Genomic DNA, 23,851 nt, shown 5'->3' with positions numbered 1-23,851 from the left:
ACACTTTAGTAGATGTAATTATTGGTCATCTAAAATAAAACCGGATAAGGGGTAAGTGGACGAAAAGATTTAAAATCAATCAATCAGAATTCCATTATTCTTTATTATTTACTAAAGCAAATGAAATCATAAGTTAACTATTGATCTTTGACATCAGTTGAAGTTGACAGTATGACACGGTGACTGACAATATTGCTACGTCAGTGATGTTTTATCACTTTCCAATTTTTTAATAGATATATATATATATATATATATTTTTTTTTTTGCTGAAGTTTGGACTGCTCTAGACTTAATTTACATTAGTTACATAATTTTTTATCTAATATTGCTAAATATAAATGATTTCTATGGTTGTCTAGATGCTATGGGAATTATTTGCAATAGAGAACAATATTGTATTCAACAGTAATCTAACAGCTTGAACATCATGAAACCTAGAATATTTTTTAACTATTTATCACTTTTATTAAATAATTTTTCACAGTTCTATTTTAAAATTCAATTCAACTATGTACCTACTTAATTTACTTATCAATTAAAGTTCCTCTAACCCTCTTCACTTCATTTGTCTTGGTATGATCTTGCTTTCTTTTGTTATTTCCTTTTCTTTCCAGCTGCTTTTCAATTATTCGGGCATTATTAGCATAACTGTCTGCTACTTCACGCTATAAACAAAATAACATATAAATTATAGGCAATCTTACACCTAGGAAATTTTGACAATTGGCAAACTAATTTTTTTCTATTTAGTTTGGAAATGTAGTTTTCTTATGAAAACAGTCCGAATGCTACTACCCTGCCAACAAGTACATTTGCCTATTGTCCTATCCCTTCACATATTTTAACAATATAGTCATTTAAGTACGTACTGCCTCAATTTCATCTTCTTCTTCATCAATGGTAGAAACAGTCACTGAACTGAATTTCCCCATGTTCTTGGTATGTTTAGTCACCGTAATTTTCTTTGGTTTCTCTACTGCAACTTGATTATATATATCTCCAATTGGGCCTTCATTTGTCGAAGTTATTAATGAGCCTCTAACTATAAAACTAACAGGGCTCTGTGGCTCATGTTTGTAATATAATAGCAGGCCACATTTTTTGCATTTCAACCGATACTGCCTTTCAATTCCTTCAGGCCTCTTAATGAATACTGGTTCATCACTATCACAAGTTATTTTATGGGCATGGTTTGTGCCATCCAACACTCTTGCTCCATCTCGTTTGCGAAGAGGCAGCTTCTCAATAGAGCAATCTAAATAGAGCATTTGATTAGTGGTTAGGGATGTTAAATAAAAGGGGAAATGTGTTTAAATTACCTAGGATCAAAGTCATTTGACCACATAAACAGTAATAAATGTGTAATGGTTTTTCATCCCCATATTCCTCTTGATCTTTTGTATCAGAACATGCTATACTGCGGGACACAACTTTGGGCATATTTCCTATAAATAAGATAAAATAACATAAGACAAATTAATTTATAATTTGTGAATATTTTTAAGAAATTGATGGTTTGTAAATGTGAAATTGTCAAAATAACAAGTTTGACATTGGATGCATTCAAAGCGCACCCTCATTGCTCAAACCTAGACGGAACACTTTGAATCGTTCCGAGTTACACCATATTTTGCGTAAGTTCACAAGTTGGCTTAAATAGACAATATTGCATGTAGAAGTATCATGTTTAAGCATTGATTTGGAGTAGGTTCCTCTCTAGGTCGTCCGCTGAAGAATTTGAAAAACGTCGGGAACCATCTTCTACCACAAGTTTGACGGTAGGCGGTCCCTGGTACGAACAAAGAGGTAGAGAGGATATCATCTCTTGGATTACTTCGTAGTTCAGATTAGTCGTTGCTTTTTTATTTCAAAAATTTCTCTAATATTGTCATTTCTATTGAAATTATCTTTCAGGTAAAGTTAAGTGGAGGTTGAAAAATCGCCCCTAAATTCGATTTTAATCTATAGCAATCTGCCAATAAAATTCAAAAAAGTTCTTTAAATGATTAAGGACATTTAATGATTTTTCCTAAATTCAAATATGTTTCTATACTGAACTCTTATACACCGATTTGATTATAAAAAGGGAATGCAACGATGGCAAAGAAAATATTTCACACAATGTTTTCTTTTATAACTTTTCCGAAAGTTGCATGTTTCGCAATCGAATCAGGTGCGAAGCCGAGCAATGGATTTTGTGAGTGGGAAATAAATAGTGCCCTGGGGTATTTCCCGCATCGGTAGAGTTCAGTTTTTCGCCTAAGGGGAAATCTTGCTTATGTATGACCCATGGAAAGTTCCTTTTTAATGCATTTAGATGTAAACTTTTCATGTGAATGATACGAAATTTATCTCTGATTGAAACAATAATAACAATTGTTGCTGACACAGGTTTCTCTCACTGTGACTGCCAGTGGCATAGCGACTAGCAACTGTAACGAGCGCTGTATCCGATGGAAATGGAGAACTTGCGCTGTATTCCTATTGATTCAGATAGTGCACGATTGTCATATCTACTTAAAATTTAATGAATGCATCGTTCTCTATACGCGACTTTCCAGGCAAGTCAATTCAGCTCCCGATGATATTCTGCCAATTTTGGTCGTTAGTATTGGGTCCGGTAAATTAATATTTTTTACATATGATATTTTAAATAGAATGAAACTTGATCGGAAAAAAAGGGAAATGAAAACAGTCTGAAGAGATAAAAACAATTTCCGAATTTATTATTAGTAAATGAAGTTAAGATAAAAGAGGTTGAGTCAGTACACAAACAGCTTGAATTAGCCAGAATGAAAATGGCACTATGGATAGTCTACGATCTTCCCTGGAGAGACATTACACCTTTCTTGCATATTTTGATGTCAACCAGTGTGTCGGACCCCAAATACAAAAATTCAAAGTGGCATCGTTGCCTGGACTTCTTCTGGATTGCGCGAGTACGCGACCTCTGGATCAGCCGGATCCCGCCGCCGCAGTCGAATCCGCATCCCGGAGGACGCGAAACGGGGCCCCATCGCGTCGTTCGAGGGTTCTAACCTGGGCACGATCACGTGACCTACGCGTACACTGCCATCCGCACACTTTCTTACATGTATTTTGTCCAGGTCAGATTTTTCATTTTTTTGTCCCATTTCCGGTTCAGTTGACTCATCAATTCAACTGAACCCGATGTCTTGTAATCAGTACTTGTTCAGCTCAAAAGGGACAGTGATGCTGCACTAAGCGCTTTAATCCTGAACTTGACATTCTAGTGCACGCCACAGTAATAACAATTAATATTTTTTCCACAGGGCCCGCTTTAATTCGGGGCACTTAGGTAAAGCACCTGTTCTGATTAAACATTTCTTAAATAATGCTAATAATAATAAATATGGAATAAGGCTTTCTTGCGCCATGAAGGAGACACAAAAACTATGAGTTTGAACAAGACTAACAGTGGCTGTTAGTAACATCCGACGGAAATGAAGATATAATAAATTATTTAAATCTTGTTAAAGTAAGTATAGTCCACATTCCTGTATTGTCAATCCTATAATATACAAGTGTGTGACAAAAAGTTGGGAGCGATTCCAATACCACATGAGGGATTCACCTTATATAAGTTTTATAAGATTTTGTGAACTTCGGTACTTATGGTGGATCCAACCACACTTTCCGCATTATTATGTGGTTATTTTTATCGTTTTTTTGAAGTCGGCAAAACTTTTCTAAGTGGAACATCATATACATGGGGCCTAAATTCGGCGTTCACAATTAGGATCAAAACCCGGAGATGCAAGGTCGATTAAACTGTGGCAAAACTGAGCCATTCGATAGAATGCCCTTTCCCGAATTCGAAAATTCCAATTTGTTCGCGAAGAATTGAGAAAAACCGAAAATTTGCAAAATTGTTGTTAATTTTTGACAAACATCTTTAAAATACGCAAAAATTGGTGTCATTATTTTGCGTCACCTTCAAAATGGTTTAGAAAAATTTTCATCCAGTGGTTCTACTTCAGGCTACTATCGTCAACTTTATTTTCTTAAAAACGAGTATGGATCTTTTTTTCATTTTTTTTTGGTACCTTTTGAGTGGTGTAAGGACAATCACACTAAGGGATAATTCAACGCATTAAGTAAGTAAAAACTACTGAGTGAATAGCAATCAGTCCATGTCAAATGTAAGTTTTTTTTTCATATTAGAAGACCATTTAACTTCAAATTTAGCAAAAGCAATATAAAACCGGTTTCAAATAATATATTAATAAACATTATTTAAATAATATTTTAAATATTTTCAGGTCTCAGTTAAATTATTAATTCGATTTTCATATAAATATTGGCTTTGTGAACAAAAGTTAATCAAACACATTTGCAAGCTTAACAAAATTAAACATCATGAGACCAAAAATGCGATTTACTATTTTTATCAAACGTTTATGTGTTAGACCAAGAAAAGCTTATCACAGAAACTGTGAGTCTGAGAGAGATGGGTGGACGTATATATGTACATGTACATACAGACTGTTTTCATAAAGGTATTGACACATTTAGGGAACGTAGAGTTCATAAAAAAATATTTAGATCGGATAAAATTAGGTCCGAATTCACTTCTTTTGCAAAATACAGAGTGTTTACTATTTTTCTAAATATTTTTTAATGTTTTAAAAACGGTTTGGGATAAAGATATGAAATTGCGGTATGGTGGTGGCATAAATGTGCACGTTCTGAACTAGGCAGCTTATCTCCACCTACACCAGTGGCGTTCGGTATATCACATTTGTACACCATCTGACGTTTTCACATATGTAAATGGCAAAGAACTTATCGAAACCATGCTTCGAAAGAAGAGTCTTATTTTGCGATGAGGCACGTTTTTTACGTGATTGTCTTCATGTCCTCTACATCTACTAAAAGAAAAATAAATAAATTTCTCCTAAACAATTAAGTTAAAATTGCACTTGGAAACTTAGACCGGTGTTTCTGGTCGGCATAGGAATAAGAAATTATTATTTTTTTATCTTGGAAACGGTTATTCGAGCAACAAAACACTAAAGGATTTTTTTAATTAAGAATTGATGGAGTATTAAAAAAATATATAATCCTATTAAAAAAGTCAGTGGCCTACCATTTTTTCATTAATAACATCCTATTAAGTGGCCACACGCACGCAACTGGTGCAGGTGAAAATATTCTGCTTACTCCAGAACATGCACATTTATCCTGCCATGCCATCTCCGTAATTTCATGTCTTTATCCTAAACCGTTTTCGAAATATTCGAACAATAAAAAAAAAATGGTCTGTATCTTGGAAACGAAGCGATTTTACACTTACCTTTATTCGATCCAAATATTTCTTTTGTGAGTTCTACATCCCCTGAAAGATTGTCTGTATGTTTATGAAACACCTTGTATCTATTCTACTTGTATTTTTTTGGTCAGTTGATTTTTCCTCAAGTGTAATAGGTCGCGACCTCTACATGCCAAAAATTGTAACAAAATATGTTTACTCATACTTAAGAAAATAAAGTTTAGAGTGGCGACATGAGGTTGAAATTTCTAATAAATATTCTACCAACCCCATGTTTGTTAGATCAGGTTAGATCTGAAGCAATTGTGGGCAAAAGTTTCAATTTGTGAAGCTTTCTGGTAACCCAAAGAAAATATTTCTGTAATTCCGTTTCCGACATGATTTTTGAACTATATCAATACAATGTAAGGTTTATATTAGGGGAGACTAATGCGGATGCACATAAAGATAAGGAAAAGTTTAATCGTATATTACTACATGGACTTTTATGATGGTCATTATACCCCAAGGCGGATGTTTAAGTTTCGAGTTGCAGGCGAGGAGCGCATGTCTCCTGAGGGGTCATAAAAAGTCAGTTTGGTCGTCAGTATGATCACAAAGCGAGTTTAAAATTTGATTTTGTCCAGGGTCATTGTTCATTATTAACAATAAGGACTATTGAAACGCAAATAACATCAAACCATTAATATTATTAAAATGTAAAACGGGTTTGGTCGTGTCAAACTTAAGTCTGCTTAGCCGTAGCTGCGTTATTATGTAATGTAACGCCAGCTCCGACTGAGATCGCCACGTTGTGCTTTACACCATTATTAAGACCATTTTAGTTAAATGGTCAGCGCGAATAGACTTTTTAATTCGTAACGATTATGGCTAGATTACTTCACTGATAGCAATTTGGGAGATAATGGTGGGGTAATAATAGTGGGAGATAAGGTAGTAATAATACTTTACTGCTTACCTTCGTTCAAAAATACCCGAACACACAGTTTTTAGTTCGTACTGCTGTAGATCGCTTGTATCTTCTCATGTATAGTCGAATCAATACACCTTTGCGTGCACTTATCAACATGTCGCTATTAATATAATATTCATATCATGCAATTAATTATTATTTTAATATCGCCGACGAAGTATCTGTTTTTCGTTATTTTGTTGGCAACAACTGTTGCTCTCTTGCACGGTAGTGTCGCGTTTATGTCACCTTTATTAATTTTCGACATTATGCATTTTCGTTTTCGTTTTTTATTTTCGCCTGCATTATTAATGTTTGTTTTCATTAATTTTTTTTTCTTTTAGATTAGGTGGACATCACGTTTTCTCTGTGAAACCAAAAATGCTTCGAAAACTTTTCGTTTCGCGTTCTATGTTAAACATTTGTTGCTTACGAGTGGAAATAAAACATACGTGATTTTAACTTGCATTTTTCATATTTTTCTTACCGAATTTCCGATAATTTCCAAATCGGAGAAAATACCGCATTTTTACCGCGAGTCGCGAGCAGGTGTTCTGAATGCTTCCGTGCCTCCATGGAGCATCAAGAGCATTTTGAATATGGCCCCCAAGACCCAAAAGAATATCGCGCAAAAAAACTCAAAAAGCAGCACCCTGTAGATTTTCGAATTAGCTGGTTGATTTACGACTTCCGATAAAATTGAAAGAACTGCAGGGGAAAAATGAAAAAAAAAGCCTAAAACTTGAGAGCTCTAGATGTTTGTTCGGAAATAATGTTTACTCAGAAACTCGTCTTATTTTGCGATTTTCTATCACTTCCTGAAAGAAGGCAGGATATTAAGGTAGGGTATAGTTCACTGAACAAGGGCCAGATTTAACCCGGTACCCACGTAAAATCTGTTGTAATATATTACTTAGCTAATATTTTAAAAGCACCACTATGGCATAAAGCTAATTACGTTTTCGTGTTCGTCGTGTAGTCGTTAGAAACTCATTTTCTAAAATGTTATACATGCTAGGATCCTCTTTAAATTTTATTGGGAAGCTGTAGTGGTTTTAGATGGGAGAACAGATTGAATTAAATTAAGCAGTAATCGGATCTCAGCTACATAAAAGCCGACAATAGGGCAACCAGATTGGTTTGAAAGCATTTTATTACATTCAAACTTCCAATAAAACTGTTTGACTAATATGCAATCAAAAAAACGATTTAACATCGCTGAAATGTGGGTTTATCCCACATTTCAGCGGTGTATGTTTTTTGCTCCTTTACCGTTTAACCTATTTAGTAAGTTGTTTACGGGATACAAAATATCAATTTTCAATATTTAAATAAAAACTTATATTTTGCATCGGGCTGCTAAAATGCCAGTTTTCAATTAAATATCATTAGATTCGTGTTTTGAAATTATTTTAGCTTGCTCTGTATCATTTAATCATTTCATATGTTTTAGTGGTATCGTAATTAGGCAATTAGATATTCCGCACACAAAACGGTATGCTGATGAGTCTGCCATGGGTTAAGCACCACTATGATAACTATTTATTAAACGGTTTTCCTTTTATTACAAATGGGCTATACATACCAATACGTGGGGCAATTTGGATGCCGTAACACCTGGAGTTCAAATAGGGGATATTTAATATCGGAAAAATTAGTTAAATGGGGATAAATTAATAAAACCTTTAGCGCAGAACCTGGATCGTGGGAGGATTTTTTTCTCTTTCAAAGGGCTTTTTAAATTTTATTCACAATTTTTATACACATAAATGGGAATTTAGGTAAATTTATGGTAATTTTGGAAAATCTAGTTAAATCGAGTGGAAGGAAAATTCTAGTAGTCTTTCCTCAGCGCGATTTGGATTATGAATTTCACGCTCCGAACGTAGCAACGTATCTCATACCCTCGCAGTATAATACATTATTAACCACTCCATGTATCGACAATTCGGATCGATTCCATCATTCCTATGTTTTGATTTTATGTTTGTCATATAAATTAACTAACCGGCATGGACAAGTAAATGTCCCGGACTGAACGAAGCCATAGTTTCTTGACAAAAAGGCGAATGGCTGACAAGAAATGGCATCGTTTGAAGCGAACAGAAGGAACCGTCAATGTTGTGGGCAATCTATAGTATGTTCCGGAAAATGGTCACAATTAATTAAAATAGGCTAGGAAATTCAGGCAGAAAGGGAGGGTAGGAAATAAGGACAGCAACGAAAGGAATGCATATGATACAAAACCACTGTAAAAAAATCAAAATAATTGCAATATAAAATCACTTACTTGAAATCTACCTTTTCAGACGAGGACACGTAAAAAAACTTCCACACAAAGCTAAATGGAAAGATATATGTACTACAATATGGCAAATTGCTTGATCTTAAAAGGCTGTATCTCAGAGATTTAGCTTATACTCAGTTTTGCAAAAGTTCTACATAATTTAAAAACTTTCGGATTTAAGCGAAGTCGCATTGGATTTGATTTTGAGAAGTGAATAAGTTTGTAGGAAGTAAGGCATTTCTTCCCCTGTTAATTGGGTGGCGACCCGAGGCCCCTATGAATTTGCTCTGCAATGAGGCGCATTAACCCCCACAGTGCTACAGGCACTTTCATTTAGTAGACCGCGGATGCGACTTCAATTTCTTCCTTGGTTCGCGGGAGAAGAATATGGTAGTTTATGGTTTGGACCTTTGGTTGTGCATCGAATTAGGTAGCACGTACGTGTCTAGGGCGTGTGGGGGAAACGTAATACTCAAATGATAAAGACCGAGATATAACATGTAACATGCGTGTCTTCTACGGAGTAATTTAACTGGTCAAAATTGATAATGGGAGTGTATACGGGTTGAATCAAGATGGTGGTATGAACTTTTTGAGCTGGTTATTTGTTACAATTCTAGGACGATCAGAGGCATGATAATATATGTTAATAATTTCTCAGCGTTCCCTATAACTAAAATCAGTTTTCGTGGTTTACATTTTATTTTTTCGATGTTTAGTTCATACATTAATAGTTCTTCATCTGCCCTTGTTCTACTCGCTTTTCTATTTCAATCCGAAAAAATACAATTTTTGCGACGACACTGGTTACGTTTCATGTTGACCGTGAATTAATTTGGTGCATGTGATTTGTATGTACATATCACACACATGCAAAAATCCAAACTACGAACTGTATCCAGATTGTTGGTTTGTTTATTCGCAAGTAACCTTAAATCTGTTTCAACAAAACTTCCCTATATTACTCTTGCTTAATGATATAAGGCTGACTTCCTCCGTTTATAATGTGCTTTACCTCAAAATTTAAGCAGAGACCCTTACATTCAAAGCCCTCAAATGGGGCAAGTTAATCCCCTTTTCTGCGAACTTTTTCCGCGGCGTCTCATAATGACATTCTGTGAGGATGTTTAATTTTTCTTTATTATACGTATTACAACCCCCACAGTGATTAGGGTAAACGTAATTTTTTTTTCACGTAAGTTTTGTTTATTGGGTTGTTGCGAAGTGTCTGTGCATTAGATAAAATCAATACAAAGGGATGCGGGAAGCCCTTATTGGCAATTTAGAAACTTCCGCCCATTACCGGTTTTCCCTATATTTTCTCGTTATTTTAAATTACGAAAATCACTTTGAACGCTGCGGGCGGTGCCAATTTTTAAAGTTCCCTGAGCCGGTAAGTGATAATGAGTGTATAATGACCCATAATTTCAACCCTACTCTCCGCGCGATTAAATCCTTAGTTAATGCAGACACCCTTTTAATAACTGCCCAAGCAAAAACTATGAATAATTCATAGGTATTTGTTTGAGATTTTACATTTATTTGCTAAGGGCTCGCACTGTGTCGGAGCAGTTATTTTTGTGGTTCAAACCAACTAACGTTAAATTAAATTAAGGAATCCTCGCTTTATTAAAATTGTACCGTTCCATCCAATCTTTTGTTAATATTTAACTGCAGGATTCCCCATTGTCTGCTTCGGGGAAAAGCTAATTGAATTTTGGGGAGGTCTCTTGTGCATTGTTAAAGTAATCCGTCTAAACCGGGAAAGTTGCTTATTAAATCCAAACGATTTTACTACATACCTGCTTGCCAGGCACAATCTCTGTATTATGTGTGAGTATCTAAAATTCAAATTTATAACTGCGGACAATAAGGTGCGAATTTCGCTACTGAACTCATTCATGCCCCCTAAGTGCTCATGCAAAACAAATAGTCATCCGAATGAAATTTACGTTACAAGGAGTAATGCCATTCTGTGTAAATTTCACTCGGTCAATTACGAGAAGGACAGTTTTTTCCGCCCACAGCGCGTTAAATCTTAAGCCAGAAATTGGTGGAAGGTCCCCGGACAAAAGACCGTCATGAAGATTAATGACAACAGTAAGAAATAATTTACGAGAGCATTCGGAAACAGAAAAGTCGAATGAAAAATGTTCCGTATCGTGGAAAAGTGCTCTATTTGTTTTGGCTGAAAACTGATCCTTATTTATAAATTTGTCTAGCAACTACGTCTTGGTGCAGTTCGTCGAAGTAAAACAGGTACAAAGTTAGAGAGGCGAGAATCCTCACATGTCTTGAAGGATAAAAAAAAAAAAAGGTCGGAAGTTTGCAAATTTACCTGAAAAGCATCCAGCTGAGAGTCTGATGCTTTCTTGGAGCCCAACACGAAATGGGATCATTCCGAACTGCATCAAAGTTTACGAGGAAAGTAGCGTTATATGGACCTTCATAAGACCTACCGCCAAACCGGTACAGCACAATCGGAATTATTTATTAATAGAGAGAAGCCAGTTAAGCTTCAATTTGTAGTTGAAAAGGAATTGCAAATAGCTGTTGGGGTGAACGAGTTTAAATTTACTTTTCTGCTTTAACTTGTTGAGTTGTGGAATTTGATATTTAAAAAAGTGATGTTGGGCTTTTTGCACATCGACACAAAGGGCAAATTATTTGCAATCATTTTGGAGATAGAGAATTGAACAGAGGATTTTTTACGGATTTAAAAAGACAACTCTTCGAGGACTAAACATATGTAAATACGTTGTTTTTCGAGTGATTAGGGCTACTCCGTCGCGAGCATCCGCGTGAGGCACCAGGTATCGCAGAGTGGGTACCTCGTAACGGCTGCACATTAATCTCCTGAAATGACTTTTTTTCAATGGAACCGCATAACAAATACTCTATTTCCCTTTCTGTCAGACACATAAACTCTTTTGCATCGATTTTATTTTATCTCGGGAAAAGCATTTTTATTACAGAACGCGTTGGCTTTAGCCCAGGAAACACACAAATGGTGTATGCATGATAGTCATTTATTTCGCGGATACTCACAGACACCTGTGAATTTTTATTTGCCTTGTGGTTGCGCCTTTTTAGTCATTTCAATGGATCTTTCCCTTTTCGAGCCGTAAGCAAAAGTACCGAACTTTACGATCGAACTATCGATTTCGCAATAAAGGACTGCACATCACTCTGAAGCAATTGATTAAGAAGGCACAACCAGAAGCGGGGGTTCGTATTTTGCTTCCCCTACAAGATTACTGAGGGTCCGTGTTTGGTCGTTACTAAGTCCACCTGAGAAAAACGCAACGGCGCTTAACGTCGATAGAGCCACCGTTCATTTTTCTGGGCGCTAAATGCTTTTGTTGCGTTCAGGTTTTTTGCTGGTCTGTTCCAGCTCAGCAACAGTGAAGCTCCCGCTTGTACCTGAGAATCTATTAGAGGGCATCATATTAATCACAGTCGTAAGCACAGCTCTTTCCGAGGAACAAGGAAATGGAGCTTTGAACTCCTGCTTCAAAGCGTGAAATAATAATTCGTGGGAAGTAAAAGTGTTCCCTTAACTCGTGTGTTAGTATTCGTCCGAGTGATGGTAATATGTTTATGCCAGAATCTTCTCACTGAAACAAGTTCATTAGTAACGCAATCCTCTTTACAGGCTTCAATTCTTTTCACTTTGAACCAGAATCCTCCGAGAGCTTTAAGAAGGTATACGGCTCTTGTGAAAAGTATTGCAACACGTTTATAACTGACATTAACCTGATGTTTTAAAAAATGCTTAAACATTGTTACTTTATTAAAAAAAAGGCATTTAATGTATTATTTTCGATGTTAACATTTTCCACCTCTATCCAGCTACCCCCACTAACTTTTTATTTTCAAATGGGAAAGAACCCATTGTTATATATCAAATGAAAGGTAATTCAATAAAAGACACAACAATATGCTCAGGACTAAAATTGGATCTACAGTTTCATTAAAAAACTAGAACAAAGTCCATATGTTAAAGAGATTAAAACTTTTAAGCCTTGCTTCCTAGATAGACAATCCATTTTTATTTCACTTCAAAGACAGTGAAAAAATTACGATAAAACATAGAAATTTCAAATTGTCTTTAATATAAACAATATTTTAGATACGAAATACTTTGGTTTTCATAGAATTCACTAGTAGTTGAATTCATTTATCGGGGATGTACCACAATTAGAATATTAAAAAACTCGAACGTTTTTTTGAGAAGTAAAGAATTGAAATTTAAATCTTTTTGGGACATGGAGACCGCAAAAAAACTTACGAAGAGGCTAAAGCAGATCTTGTATTTAATGAGAAATATCCAGAGCGACCCCTTGATCGAAATGTAGTTTTTAGGATTAATGAAAAATTTGAACAAATTAGGAGTGTGGAAGCCCTTCCAAAATGTGGGACACCTCCAATGGCAACTTGTGGGGATAAAACCCCAGAAATTCTTTTATTTATCGATGGACACCCCATACAGTTTACCAGCAAACTTGCTTATGAACTTGATGCATCTCGCTAAAATTGTAAACATTTTTTTAAAACTAGAAAAATTTGATCCATAAAAAATTTCACTTTCCCAAAAGATGGCGATTGAAGATTTTGATCGCAGCGTGGAATAATCCAAATTGATGCAAAAAAGGCATTGGAAATGATAGGTTCTTTTCTAGAATTTTATTTTCGGATGAAGCTACGTTTTGCTTAAATGTAACATTATAAATATAAACAATATTCATCGACATAATTGACACTACCGATCTACAGACAACCCTCATTGGATACAAACTAAATACACGACATCTGTAAAAACTCAAGGTATGGATGGGTATAATCGTTCACAAGTTCATCGGTTCATTTTTCAAAGGAGAGAACTTAAGCAACGCATCAGCCTCGTACTTATTGAGAAACGAAACACTTCCATCAATCGTCGCAATTTTTCCTGGAGAAAATGGGAAACAAGTAGCCAATAATAATTGATTCCAACAAGATGGTGCACTATCACATTACGCTATGGCTGTGAGAGAATATCTTCATGAGATTTTCTCTAAGAGGTAAATCGATAGAAGAGTCGCAATAGAATGGCCGCCGCGATGTCCAGATCCTACGCCCCTCGATTTTTTTTGGGGGATCACTTAAAAGTATCTGCTTACAAAAAGACCACAAAATTCAAATGATCTACGTTTGAGAATTCAAACAGAATTCGCATTAATAAAAAAAGCAATACTAGATAATTGCATGAAAATATTCCAGGAACGATTAAGTCATTGAGAAGTTGATACTGAAGCTCAATTTGAGCTTTTATTGCATCCGTTTCATTTTTGTTTGATGTTGTGGTGAGACACTTACTTTTGTATCTATTATAATAATTTGAATTTTTAAGGAATCTACAGATTCAATTTTAGTTCTGAGTATGCCGTCGTGTCCCTTACTGAATTACCTTTGATATGATATACTACAAGTTTCATTTGAAAATAAAAAGTTCGCAAAGGTAGCTGGGTAGAGGTGAAAAATTCGACCATCGAAAATAATGCATTAAACGCCTTTTTTAAAATAAAGTTATACGTGTTTAAGCATTAAAAAAAAGGTTTATGAGCGTTATAAATGTGTTGTGCTACTTTCTACAAGCGCTTTATGTATAAACTGCACGTTTTCGTTCGTTTTCACGGAATAGAGAATCAATGAAAACTTAACTGACACTGTTTTTAAGGCATTTTACTTAAAATTATTTAAAATATCAAATGAGAACACCAAATTTACCTAACTGGTGATAATCGCCGACAAAAGTGTTCATGTTAGTGGACAAAAACAGAAACTTCCTACCTAAGCTGCATCCATGAAAAATGGATGTGGCTAAGAACTTTTAAGGTCTGTTTTTGAGTTCTAACAAGATTAAACACCTGCAAGTCCTGGCTTCTTGAAATTGCCCGTCTGTAGCAACATTTCTTCTGGCTTGTAACTCCTGTTAAGTATTAAAACTAGACCGCTTCGGTAACCTCGAAAATGCACAGTTAAAGGTCAAATTCAGAATCACCTTCGTTAATTCTATTATTAATGAGGTGGTCAATAGGTTTATATCATACGCGATCCTTCTGGATTAACTCTGGCTCATTTTCCAGCTTCGGCCGACCAAAACATACATGTTAAATGCCGGATCATCGAAAAGCTGATCCCGTACAAAATAGCGTTACTTGTACCGCACTTGCCCAAATTGCGCTCGAAACTCTTTAAAATTCCCCAGTCTTGCACGCTGCTCAGGTAAATTCAGGGAAATACTGTTCACGTTAATGTAATCTTAATTGAATTTTCAGGGCAACTAAATATTATCATGGGCGATTTCATTAAAACATCGTTTATTGAAGTAGGTTCCTATTTCCATTAAAATCGAGGAAGCTCTTAATTCTAGTAAAGGCGATCGAATATCATGTCAAAGCAAAATTTATTGGGAAATATTGCAGGAAGTGCTAGTTTTTTTCAAAGTGAAATTAAATTGATTTTTTTACTTTCAGTCGAAATTTGGGATGGAAATCAAGGTTTTGTACGGAAAGCCCTGGGGGAAATTTTAGGTCAGATTTATCGCTGTATGGTAAAAGGTTACAATATAAAACTTCGTGTGTCCAGTGCACGAGCACTATCGCAACTGATGTTCTCTCTATGATGGAACGCTTATGCTGGCTTAATAGCCACATTACAAGTAAACCGCATGGAAATCCTGGTGAATGTAACAATTTTTTTTTGCTACATAATTCATTCTTCCCGTCAGCTTTTCCCTATTTCAGGTGCGAACAGATAAGGAGCCGTGCACTTCGGCATTTAAACTTTTTTATACCCGATGCAAGGGAACGTAAAAGTTTAAGATTTTTACGGAAAATCCCATTCCTACGCTCTGTTTTCGACCAACGTCTCCTCCTTTATTTTCAAACAAATTAATCATTCTATATTTACAAACTGCCATCAAAGTAATCAAACAGACGACTCGACCTGAGTTTGCAAGCTATAAAGTTGAGTGGTATTATCTGCAACTCCCAGACGGACTAATCGCAATTCTGAACTTTCCATGAATATTCTCATTTCGTAAACTTTAAATATATTATTACGTCTTAATAACCCAGGTACATGGCTTCCAATAAAAAGTTTGGGAACTGGAATAACTAATAGTGTTTTAAGTGGTTTAAAAGCACTTTCCCTGCACCTCTCCAACTCGTTATTTGTGCCCTATGCACCTTGCAGTTTTCCCAGTTTGTGAGTAAATATTTTTCTCTTTCAGACACCGAAATGCCATCAGTTGTCTTACTAATTCTCCCTCTTCTATTTCTTGTTTGTGTGGTGCCCAGACTCCTGGAAGCCACAGTCAAAACTACTAAATGCAGACTACACGAATTTTCATGTGGGAATGGACGTTGCGTGCCAGCCAATCGATTTTGCGATAGCAAAAACGATTGTGGAGATTCTTCGGATGAACCTCGGTACTGCACAAGTAAGTGAGTTTTTGCGCACAGGTCCATTTAAGCCCACTGTAATGCATCCAATTTAAATGAAGACGACATTATATTATCAAATTTGTGGGTCATTGTAACACTTTCTTGGTATTAGGACCCCATGCTGCGTCACGCCATAGGTCTGAGCCGTGAATCAATTTAGAAAATTCCTTAATACACTTCCAGGATCAAAAGTGCAATTCATCATCCATTTAATTTTCCATTTTTCAAGTCACAAACTGGGTTGCCGCCACGGAAAATTACGTTTTTGTTTCAGAGTGTAATCGCACCTATTATGGGATAATCGGGAAAACTTATGACCTGGAGCTGCACCGACCCAAAGAAGATAAAATTCCTTTCATTTGTTTTTTAACCTTTTCAGCTGCAGGAGGTGAATATGGAGATTTAATTCAGGTAATATCTAGTTAAGTCGATGTGTGTTTCTCAAAGAGTCATTACCTCGCTGATGTGTTCATTCGGAGGTGTCTTTTTGCCAGCGAGCAAATCTCGTTTGCCGCATATATATGCTCGTGAAAACAGGACCTACGCAAAGTTCCATTAGCCGAATTGGAAAAATATTCCTAGTTTTTGCTGCGAACTCGTAATGTCCCAAGATCCGCTACTTTAAGCAACCTTACTGGCCTAATTATTTTCCTTAACCACGCCGAAACTAGACCCGAAGTACGAACTGTGGATAATCTAGACTAACTTGTTCTGAATAATTTTCACTAATCAGAATCATTCTTAAGCTTCGTGTAACGGCCCGTAAATCCTGGATATAATCAATGCAACTTTTTTTTTGTATCTTTAGATTTCGGATCGTAACTAAGTCACAGCACTACCAAAATATTTAACTTTAAACCATGAATTTCCCAAGAGGCAAATGCGCATTGCAGACAATTTTAATAATTTAATAACCTCAAACATATGGGGAAACAAGTTTCCAAGTTAGTTATAAATTCAACCTAATGGATTTTAATACGATTTATACACCATTTGCAGCGTGATAGCACGTTTTATTCTGTTGACCAATTTGACACTCCAGTGTGCGGCATAATAAATTCATCCATTATGTTCCGTAATTGAAAATTTCCCAATTAAAAATCACCAAAAAATGAATGGAATCTGTTCACGCCAAATTCCTTTAGGATCATGTTCGATAAAAATAAAACCAAAAGACTAAATCTTTTTCTAATCGTTCCGCAAAGTACGAATCCTAGAAGTCGATAGTTTTTTCCCAATTCGAAAAGCGTGCCAGAAACATTATCGGTCTATTCTCTCTTACTTCCACCTCATCCTAAAATGAAAGAGCCAAATTGAATTTAGGTAGTTATCTTTCTGAGAAGAATATTGCTATTGATCCCCCAGCGAAGCGCCCTTAAAGGTTGTTTTGCACGGTAAAAAGTAATTGCTTGAATTAAAGGTTGATGAATCATATTGGGTTTTGTTGGATCCATACCGGGTGTATTTTTGAAAACTTCCCGCCCTTCAGATTTTTAAAAGCCCAAAGTCAAAAATGCTCGGACATATCGGCTTTAGAAGGAAAAAGATCTTCGTTGTTTTAACAAGGGTGAATAGGACTAGTACGTAATTTTAACATACATAATTTTAAAAGTCTTCAAATTCTTTAATCAACTCTGCGGACATTTTTTCTTTTTTTTTTTTTTTTTTTTTTTTTTTCAAATTATGAACGGGGCAAGTTTGCTTGTATTCTTTGGCTGTCTCACCCCAGGCACAAGAGGAGCACAGTTGGTTGGCAGTGCCGAGGTGACCTGTGTCTGTTTTGCGTAGTTTTTAATTTTGTCCGAAGGACCACAGCTTATTTGGTGCTGAACCGATGCAGAACAAAACACACTTGGTAACAACACACTTGTATTTGTCTCACTAAATTTTCAATACCACTGTACAAGGGACAAAAGTCATAACAAATTGTAAAATTAGAGCAAACTAGAAAAACACAAGCGATCACCGATTGTTAAGAAACTTTGACGATTGGGAGTTTTCCTCGAACAGGACAAATGCTATATGAATTGAGTGCAGTATTGGAATGCTATTAAGACTGTAGGAGTTAAAAAGAGAATACGAGAGATGTTGAAGAGGCGTTGAGTGTTGTGTGAGAGATTCTATGAGACTGATCCAAATCTCAATTTTTCCCACCGAATGTGAACCTCCTGTCATCCATTTATATTTTTACCACCTCATTAATGCGAATTATTAGTGCTGAGGACTAAGAATTGCTCATCAATACGGTGCCATGAAGGTGTGAGAAAAATGACGGGTGAGAGAGTTATGAGCGTGGGAAGAGTGTGGAATGTGTATGCAGTTGACTAATGTAAACACTGCCCTTAAGGACGACTAATAAGGGTTTACGTTGGCAACATAACAAGAAGTTTATTAGTGGGTGAAGATGTTGGGTATTTTCCCAGCATATTATTCTTCATTTTTCAAGATATGTTCGAAAAGCATTATTCGGCATGCAATAATGCAAACAGTCTTCAAACTGTCGTCGTACTTCCTCAGATATCTGTTGTGGAATGTTACCACAAGCTTGTGCAATTCTTCGACGTGTTACTTGAATGTCATCTACAGGAGTCGCTTAAACCACGCTTTTGAGGTATTCGAAAAAGGAGAAGTCGAGAAGTGCAATGTCGAGATGGCTGTACGATGGTACCTCTTCGGTCAATCCATCCATCAGAAAAAATATTATTAGAAAACCACCAAATGAAGAAAAAATTATGTAGAGAGGCATCATTCAGTTTTAAATGTAATGAATCCTCATCCAGTATTGGGTGTCCCTCCGTGTTCGGTCTTCTTTTGAGAATTTCATGGAATGACCCATTTTTTCCAACTATAATTAAATTAAAAAAATATTGGCACAGTTGTTTGGAGAATTGGAATCCCATTAAAATAATACGTCACTTGACCCATTTCCTGCTAAAAAAAAACGAAGGGGTTGTTAGTCCTGCAATATGCATAGTCGATCGGGGGTGACAGCTTTTTTCATTCTTCGCCTTCCCCCTGCATTTTCAGACCGATGTGTCTCAGCATTTTTACCTTCAATTCACTTTTCTAAAAATCTGAGGGGTGGCAAATTTTGGAAAAAAAACACCCTGTATGCCCGTAAGATCATATGTGTTTTTGCATTGAGAAAATCGATTTTTTCGTTCATTCGAGCAAATACGGGATTTAAAAAAAAACTGTAACTTGTATCATGTAATTCTTGTACTGACTGCAAAATGCCAAATACCCGTGTTCAGTATACACTCGTTTAGTACGTTTGAGGTAAGGAAATGCTTCAAATAAGCAAGCACTAGTTCAATTGATCCTTTGTTTCAAGTGAATGTTCTATCACTTTCGATTTATCCCTCGTTCTTGATTTATTTGATGAAACGAAAACGGCGACATTGCTTGTGGATTTGAATACCCAAAAACGCAGTCAGTTTTTCTAATAATATTAGAGAAAGCGGAAAATCTTGGTCGTTTCACATAAATACGCTAATTAATTCGTAAACTTGAAGTGAAATACGGATTAATTTCCGGTATTTGGACAATGTTAATGCGTCGGCCATAATAATAATCGAAAACCGCTTTGCCATCAGTTACATATCAGCTCTCTTTAATAGCTTTCACCACCAAAATCAGTCCTCTTTAGTATTTCAATTTTCATTGAATATGCTTCGACCACATACTGCCAACTGACCGGGAAGGATTCCTATTGTTTGCCATTAATAGCATGATTCCATTCAATTTGGTGCAAGTCCCAGATTGGCGAGCATCAACGAGGTTGAAAAAATGTCGATAAACAATTACTTATAATTTGTTAATGTTTGTGCGTGCTTTTCGTCATTAGGAAATTTTAAACTTATATTGTTAAAGATCTTTGTTTTGTTAACACTAGTTCTGCATAGTTCTTCGAAAATGCTTTTTCAGGTCATCTTCGATAGTTTCACTTTAGGTCGTTTCGTCTCGTTCATAAACGACGGTTGTCCTGATGGTGCCTTACAAATCACGGAGTCTAACCGTCCCCAGGTGAGACTCCCTTTTGGGGTCATAAACTGCATTTTTAAAGAACCGTCGTTCTTTATTAGGTGGGGGGTTCATGGTGCGGGACATCATGGGGACCCGTAACGTATTATAGCGAAACGAAATCAATCAAGATAAACGTGAATCTCTTGAAACTTTCCAAAATCGAGAATGGCTATAATTTCGATTATCGGATGGAATATAAGTTCTTGAAGAAGAAGGCTGCTGTGGTGCGATATGGTGGAAGTAAGTTTTAAAGTTTTTTTTTTTTGTGGTGAAAATGTTGTTGAAAATGTATAGTTTTTCCAAGTAGGTAGTTTAACTTTGGAAATGATTTGCAGGACATAAAAAATTGGCTCGTCGCAAGGGTGAGTGGCAATTTAACAGTATTTAGAGAAAGCTCACTACTAATACTGTATTGTATATGCTCACTGAAACCTCACAACATTTAATTACTGGGTCACTTGCACTATACGTAAAATATTTATTTGAAAGCTCCTTGCCCCCATAACACTAATATCCTTGCTTCAAGTAAGGGTAAAAAGCACTGGAAATTGTTACACCCTCTTTCTACTCACCCACAATTTTCTTCATAGTTTGCATAATTTAAAATAGAAAATTCAATTACACAGCCTTGAAATTTGTCACACAATATTACCTTTTGTTAATATGCTTTCAAACGTTAAAAATGTCGGTGCAATTTCAATTAAAACTCTACATCTCGTTCTGCCTGAAACATTAAGCTCTAGTGCTTCGTTTGTTTCGTTGTATTAAGCGCCATAACGCTCAAACGTAGCGTAAGTCGTGTGGCTCAAGAGCTTGAGTCGAGTATGGCTCTAATGGGCGTGTGTCCGGGATGATCGAGGGTGGGTCCCTACTGTCTAACTGCCCTTAAATTGATTATAATATGACGACTTTATTCGCACTGATGATTGATTACAACAGGATTGCTTTTGTGTTAAAATTAGAGTGCTGGCCACGCTGCGATGTGTTGGTCAGTAATAATTAAAATCCGCGATAATGCCACTGCGCACACCCACTTTTGGTTTGGACGGACGGATTTGTGCCGAGTCATGTGGATAATTGCATTGAATGTACAGAACTAACGAGTTTAATCAAATTTACATTAACGCCAGAATCGGCACAAGGCAACTTATCGTCTTGATTTCCCACCATTATCGTCTTAATGATCGTGATCAGGACGGTAGCCTTCCAAATCCGGCTCCACTGACCTGAGGTTGATGACTTGTCAATCTAGGTTATCTTGACGCAGAGCTTTATCATTTAGGATTTTGGCAAATTTTCAGATTTATAGATTGGCTTAGCTTGGCACATTCATTTGCTGGTAATTGATCTGGACCGACTTTATTTTACGGGAAACCAACTATTCAAAAATTTTAATTTTCCTGATTTCATACATTATTGTGAGTGTGAACATATACATTTTTGCTGCGCTCTTTTTCCATTACAAAGTTATGTAAGGATTGGTGTTTGCACTTTCGAAGCATATATATATGTGTATATATATATAAGCGAAATTATTGCTCATATGAAAAAAATTCATTATGCTTTTTCGTAAATGTAGTGGTTTGCGAGATATTCACGAAAAACGGAAGTTTAGACAAAAAATATATACTAAATCAAATATTGTTAATCTATCTAACTTTCTTAACATGCCGATCGTTACTTCACGAAATTGTCCAAAAAATTATTTTCTTATGGAAATTTCCACATTGAAAAAAAACCACAAGTGCGTCACGTGGCATTCAATGTATTTAAACAATAATGTGTTTCACGAATGTATTTTGAAATCCAACTCTTTTACGGGATCGTGGAATGAAAAGGGGAGTGATCGGTGAGGTAACTAAAACATGGTTTTAGTGTATTTTTGGTTTTTCAAAGGGTGACATATCACTTGTATCAAATATTTTCCTTGCCCAGGAGCCGCGCTAATATTTTAGTTTTTTTTTCGTGAATATCTTGGAAACAATAATGTAAAGAACAACGAAAAAAGTGACAAAAACTAAACTTGTAGCCAATGAAATTACTTACAAAAGAAAGGATAGATATTTTTTAAACGGCCGCTAGTTTCGGATATATACAGTGTCAGCCAAAAGTAAAGCAACAAATAAAATTACACGTAATATCTTTAGGGATGTTAAGCGGTTCTCAAAATTTTATTACTAAGTCGAATGAATTTAGTAACGAATAATAATAGTCAAGAATATTTAAAAGAAAAGTAACAGTTCCAGTTTAAATTATGAAATATTTCTAACAAAGGTTTAAAAAGTAAAACAATATGCAACTAAATGAATTTAGATTTAGATTATATCTAATATTTTGTAGCATACGCTTTATGTTTTATCACTTCAGCACATATACGACTCATAGATGCCAGTAAACTCATGAGGGTTGATTCTGGAATGGAATTCAAAACTCGAACAATGGCGCCAAAGAGCTGGTCACAGTTTTGAAATTTTTGTAAGTTTTTCTCTCTCACTTTACGATCAATGATTTCCCGGTGGTTCTATATGGTGTTTAGGTCTGGGCTCTGGGCAAGCCATTTCGTTACACGAATGCTACGGTCCACAAAAACTCTTTTACTATTTTAGCAGTATACTTAGGGTCATTGTCATATTGAAATTCCCACGACAATGGCAAATTTTCTTCGACGAACGGCTCCATTGTGTGTCTTATAATTCGTAAATATTTAAATCGGTCCATTGCCCCGTCAATTTTAATCAATGGGCCCACCCCAGCTCTCGACAAACATTTCCACACCGTGACATTTCCTCTTCCATGTTTTACGGTGCCACAAATGTATTTTGGATTAAAACTCTTGTTAACACGACGACGTACCAAGCAAATACTATCGCTTGAATGCAAGTTGAATTTGCTTTCGTCCAAAAAAAAAAGCGTTGTTTTTCCATTTTTCCACTGTTCAATTAATGTGCTCTTCAGCGAATTTCGGCAGAAGTCATGTATTTTTTGCAGAAATAAATGGTTTTTTGATCGGTTTTCTTCCAAATAGTTTACGTTTTGTTAGATGTGTTCGTACAGTACTAAGAGATACATTAGCAAGATCTATTTTTTTTTTATAACCGCTGCAGTGCGGAACGAATTTTCCGGGCACAAATATTTGATAATTTAGTCCATTTTTCGGCTGGTTTTGGTTTTTCTGGGCCGCCCAGATTTTGGTCTATTTGCAAGAGTTCCTCGAATCGAAAAACGTTTGATTGTACGAGACAATTCTTCGATTCAGCTGCAATTGGTTTGCAATTGTTATTTGTTTCATACTGGACCGTCACTTAGAAATGATCAAATTTCGGATATCTATTGCGAAACTGCGACTAAAGGCATTATTTACCACTAAATTGAACAAAAATAATTGGGATGCAGATTCAGAAATGCCCTTGCCGCTAATGGGGAGTAAAAATGTGATCATGTTGCGTCACTTTTGGACTGGCTTAAAAAGAATGTAAAAAGTGATTGGGTAGATAAGCAAAGTTGAGTGGGTTTTTGTGTATTATTTGGGTTCTTTAGAAGTGTAGAATCGAAATATATGTACATGCATCATTCACATTACACAAGACTGCCGATTTTCTAGGGACCTATAATTTTTATTTGTTGCTTTATTTGTGACTCATACTGTATATTTCTAAAGTACAAACACAAATCCTGACATAACTCTGTAATGGAAAAAAGGCGCAGCAAAAAATGCATATATTTACCCTCACATTAATGTATGAAATCAGGAGAAATTAAAATTTTTTGAATATCTGGTCCCCGTAAAGATGAGACATTGA

At 35.9% G+C, this 23,851-nt stretch overlaps 2 protein-coding genes across 5 annotated transcripts in view; one reads left to right on the top strand and one right to left on the bottom strand.

Moving 5' to 3' along the window:
• Window positions 1-83: 83 nt before the first annotated feature.
• LOC136343395 (STING ER exit protein) lies at window positions 84-1,537 on the bottom strand. Its single transcript, XM_066290091.1, has 3 exons — window positions 1,323-1,537; window positions 873-1,258; window positions 84-668 (listed from the first exon to the last, which is right to left on the bottom strand). Exons 1-3 carry the CDS (start codon window positions 1,441-1,443, stop codon window positions 528-530), a joined length of 648 nt encoding a protein of 215 aa, XP_066146188.1. The 5' UTR covers window positions 1,444-1,537; the 3' UTR covers window positions 84-527.
• Window positions 1,538-2,986: 1,449 nt separating this feature from the next.
• The window catches only part of LOC136343393 (uncharacterized), a 44,452-nt gene continuing 23,587 nt past the window's right edge, over window positions 2,987-23,851 (top strand). The window contains exons 1-8 of one of the 4 annotated variants that reach the window (XM_066290087.1): window positions 2,987-3,110; window positions 3,297-3,322; window positions 3,387-3,502; window positions 15,812-16,021; window positions 16,300-16,436; window positions 19,953-20,051; window positions 20,111-20,291; window positions 20,387-20,413. In XM_066290087.1, coding sequence (XP_066146184.1) covers window positions 15,820-16,021; window positions 16,300-16,436; window positions 19,953-20,051; window positions 20,111-20,291; window positions 20,387-20,413 — 646 coding nt within the window. In that variant the 5' untranslated portion in view covers window positions 2,987-3,110; window positions 3,297-3,322; window positions 3,387-3,502; window positions 15,812-15,819. Of the gene's footprint in view, window positions 3,503-15,811; window positions 16,022-16,299; window positions 16,437-19,952; window positions 20,052-20,110; window positions 20,292-20,386; window positions 20,414-23,851 lie in introns of all 4 variants that reach the window. The other 3 variants (XM_066290086.1, XM_066290088.1, XM_066290089.1) reach the window with 3 other exon arrangements.

Source organism: Euwallacea fornicatus, chromosome 14 (assembly GCF_040115645.1).
Source record: "Euwallacea fornicatus isolate EFF26 chromosome 14, ASM4011564v1, whole genome shotgun sequence".
NCBI classification, from domain to species: domain Eukaryota; kingdom Metazoa; phylum Arthropoda; class Insecta; order Coleoptera; family Curculionidae; genus Euwallacea; species Euwallacea fornicatus.
This window is presented reverse-complemented; position numbering and strand designations above follow the sequence as displayed.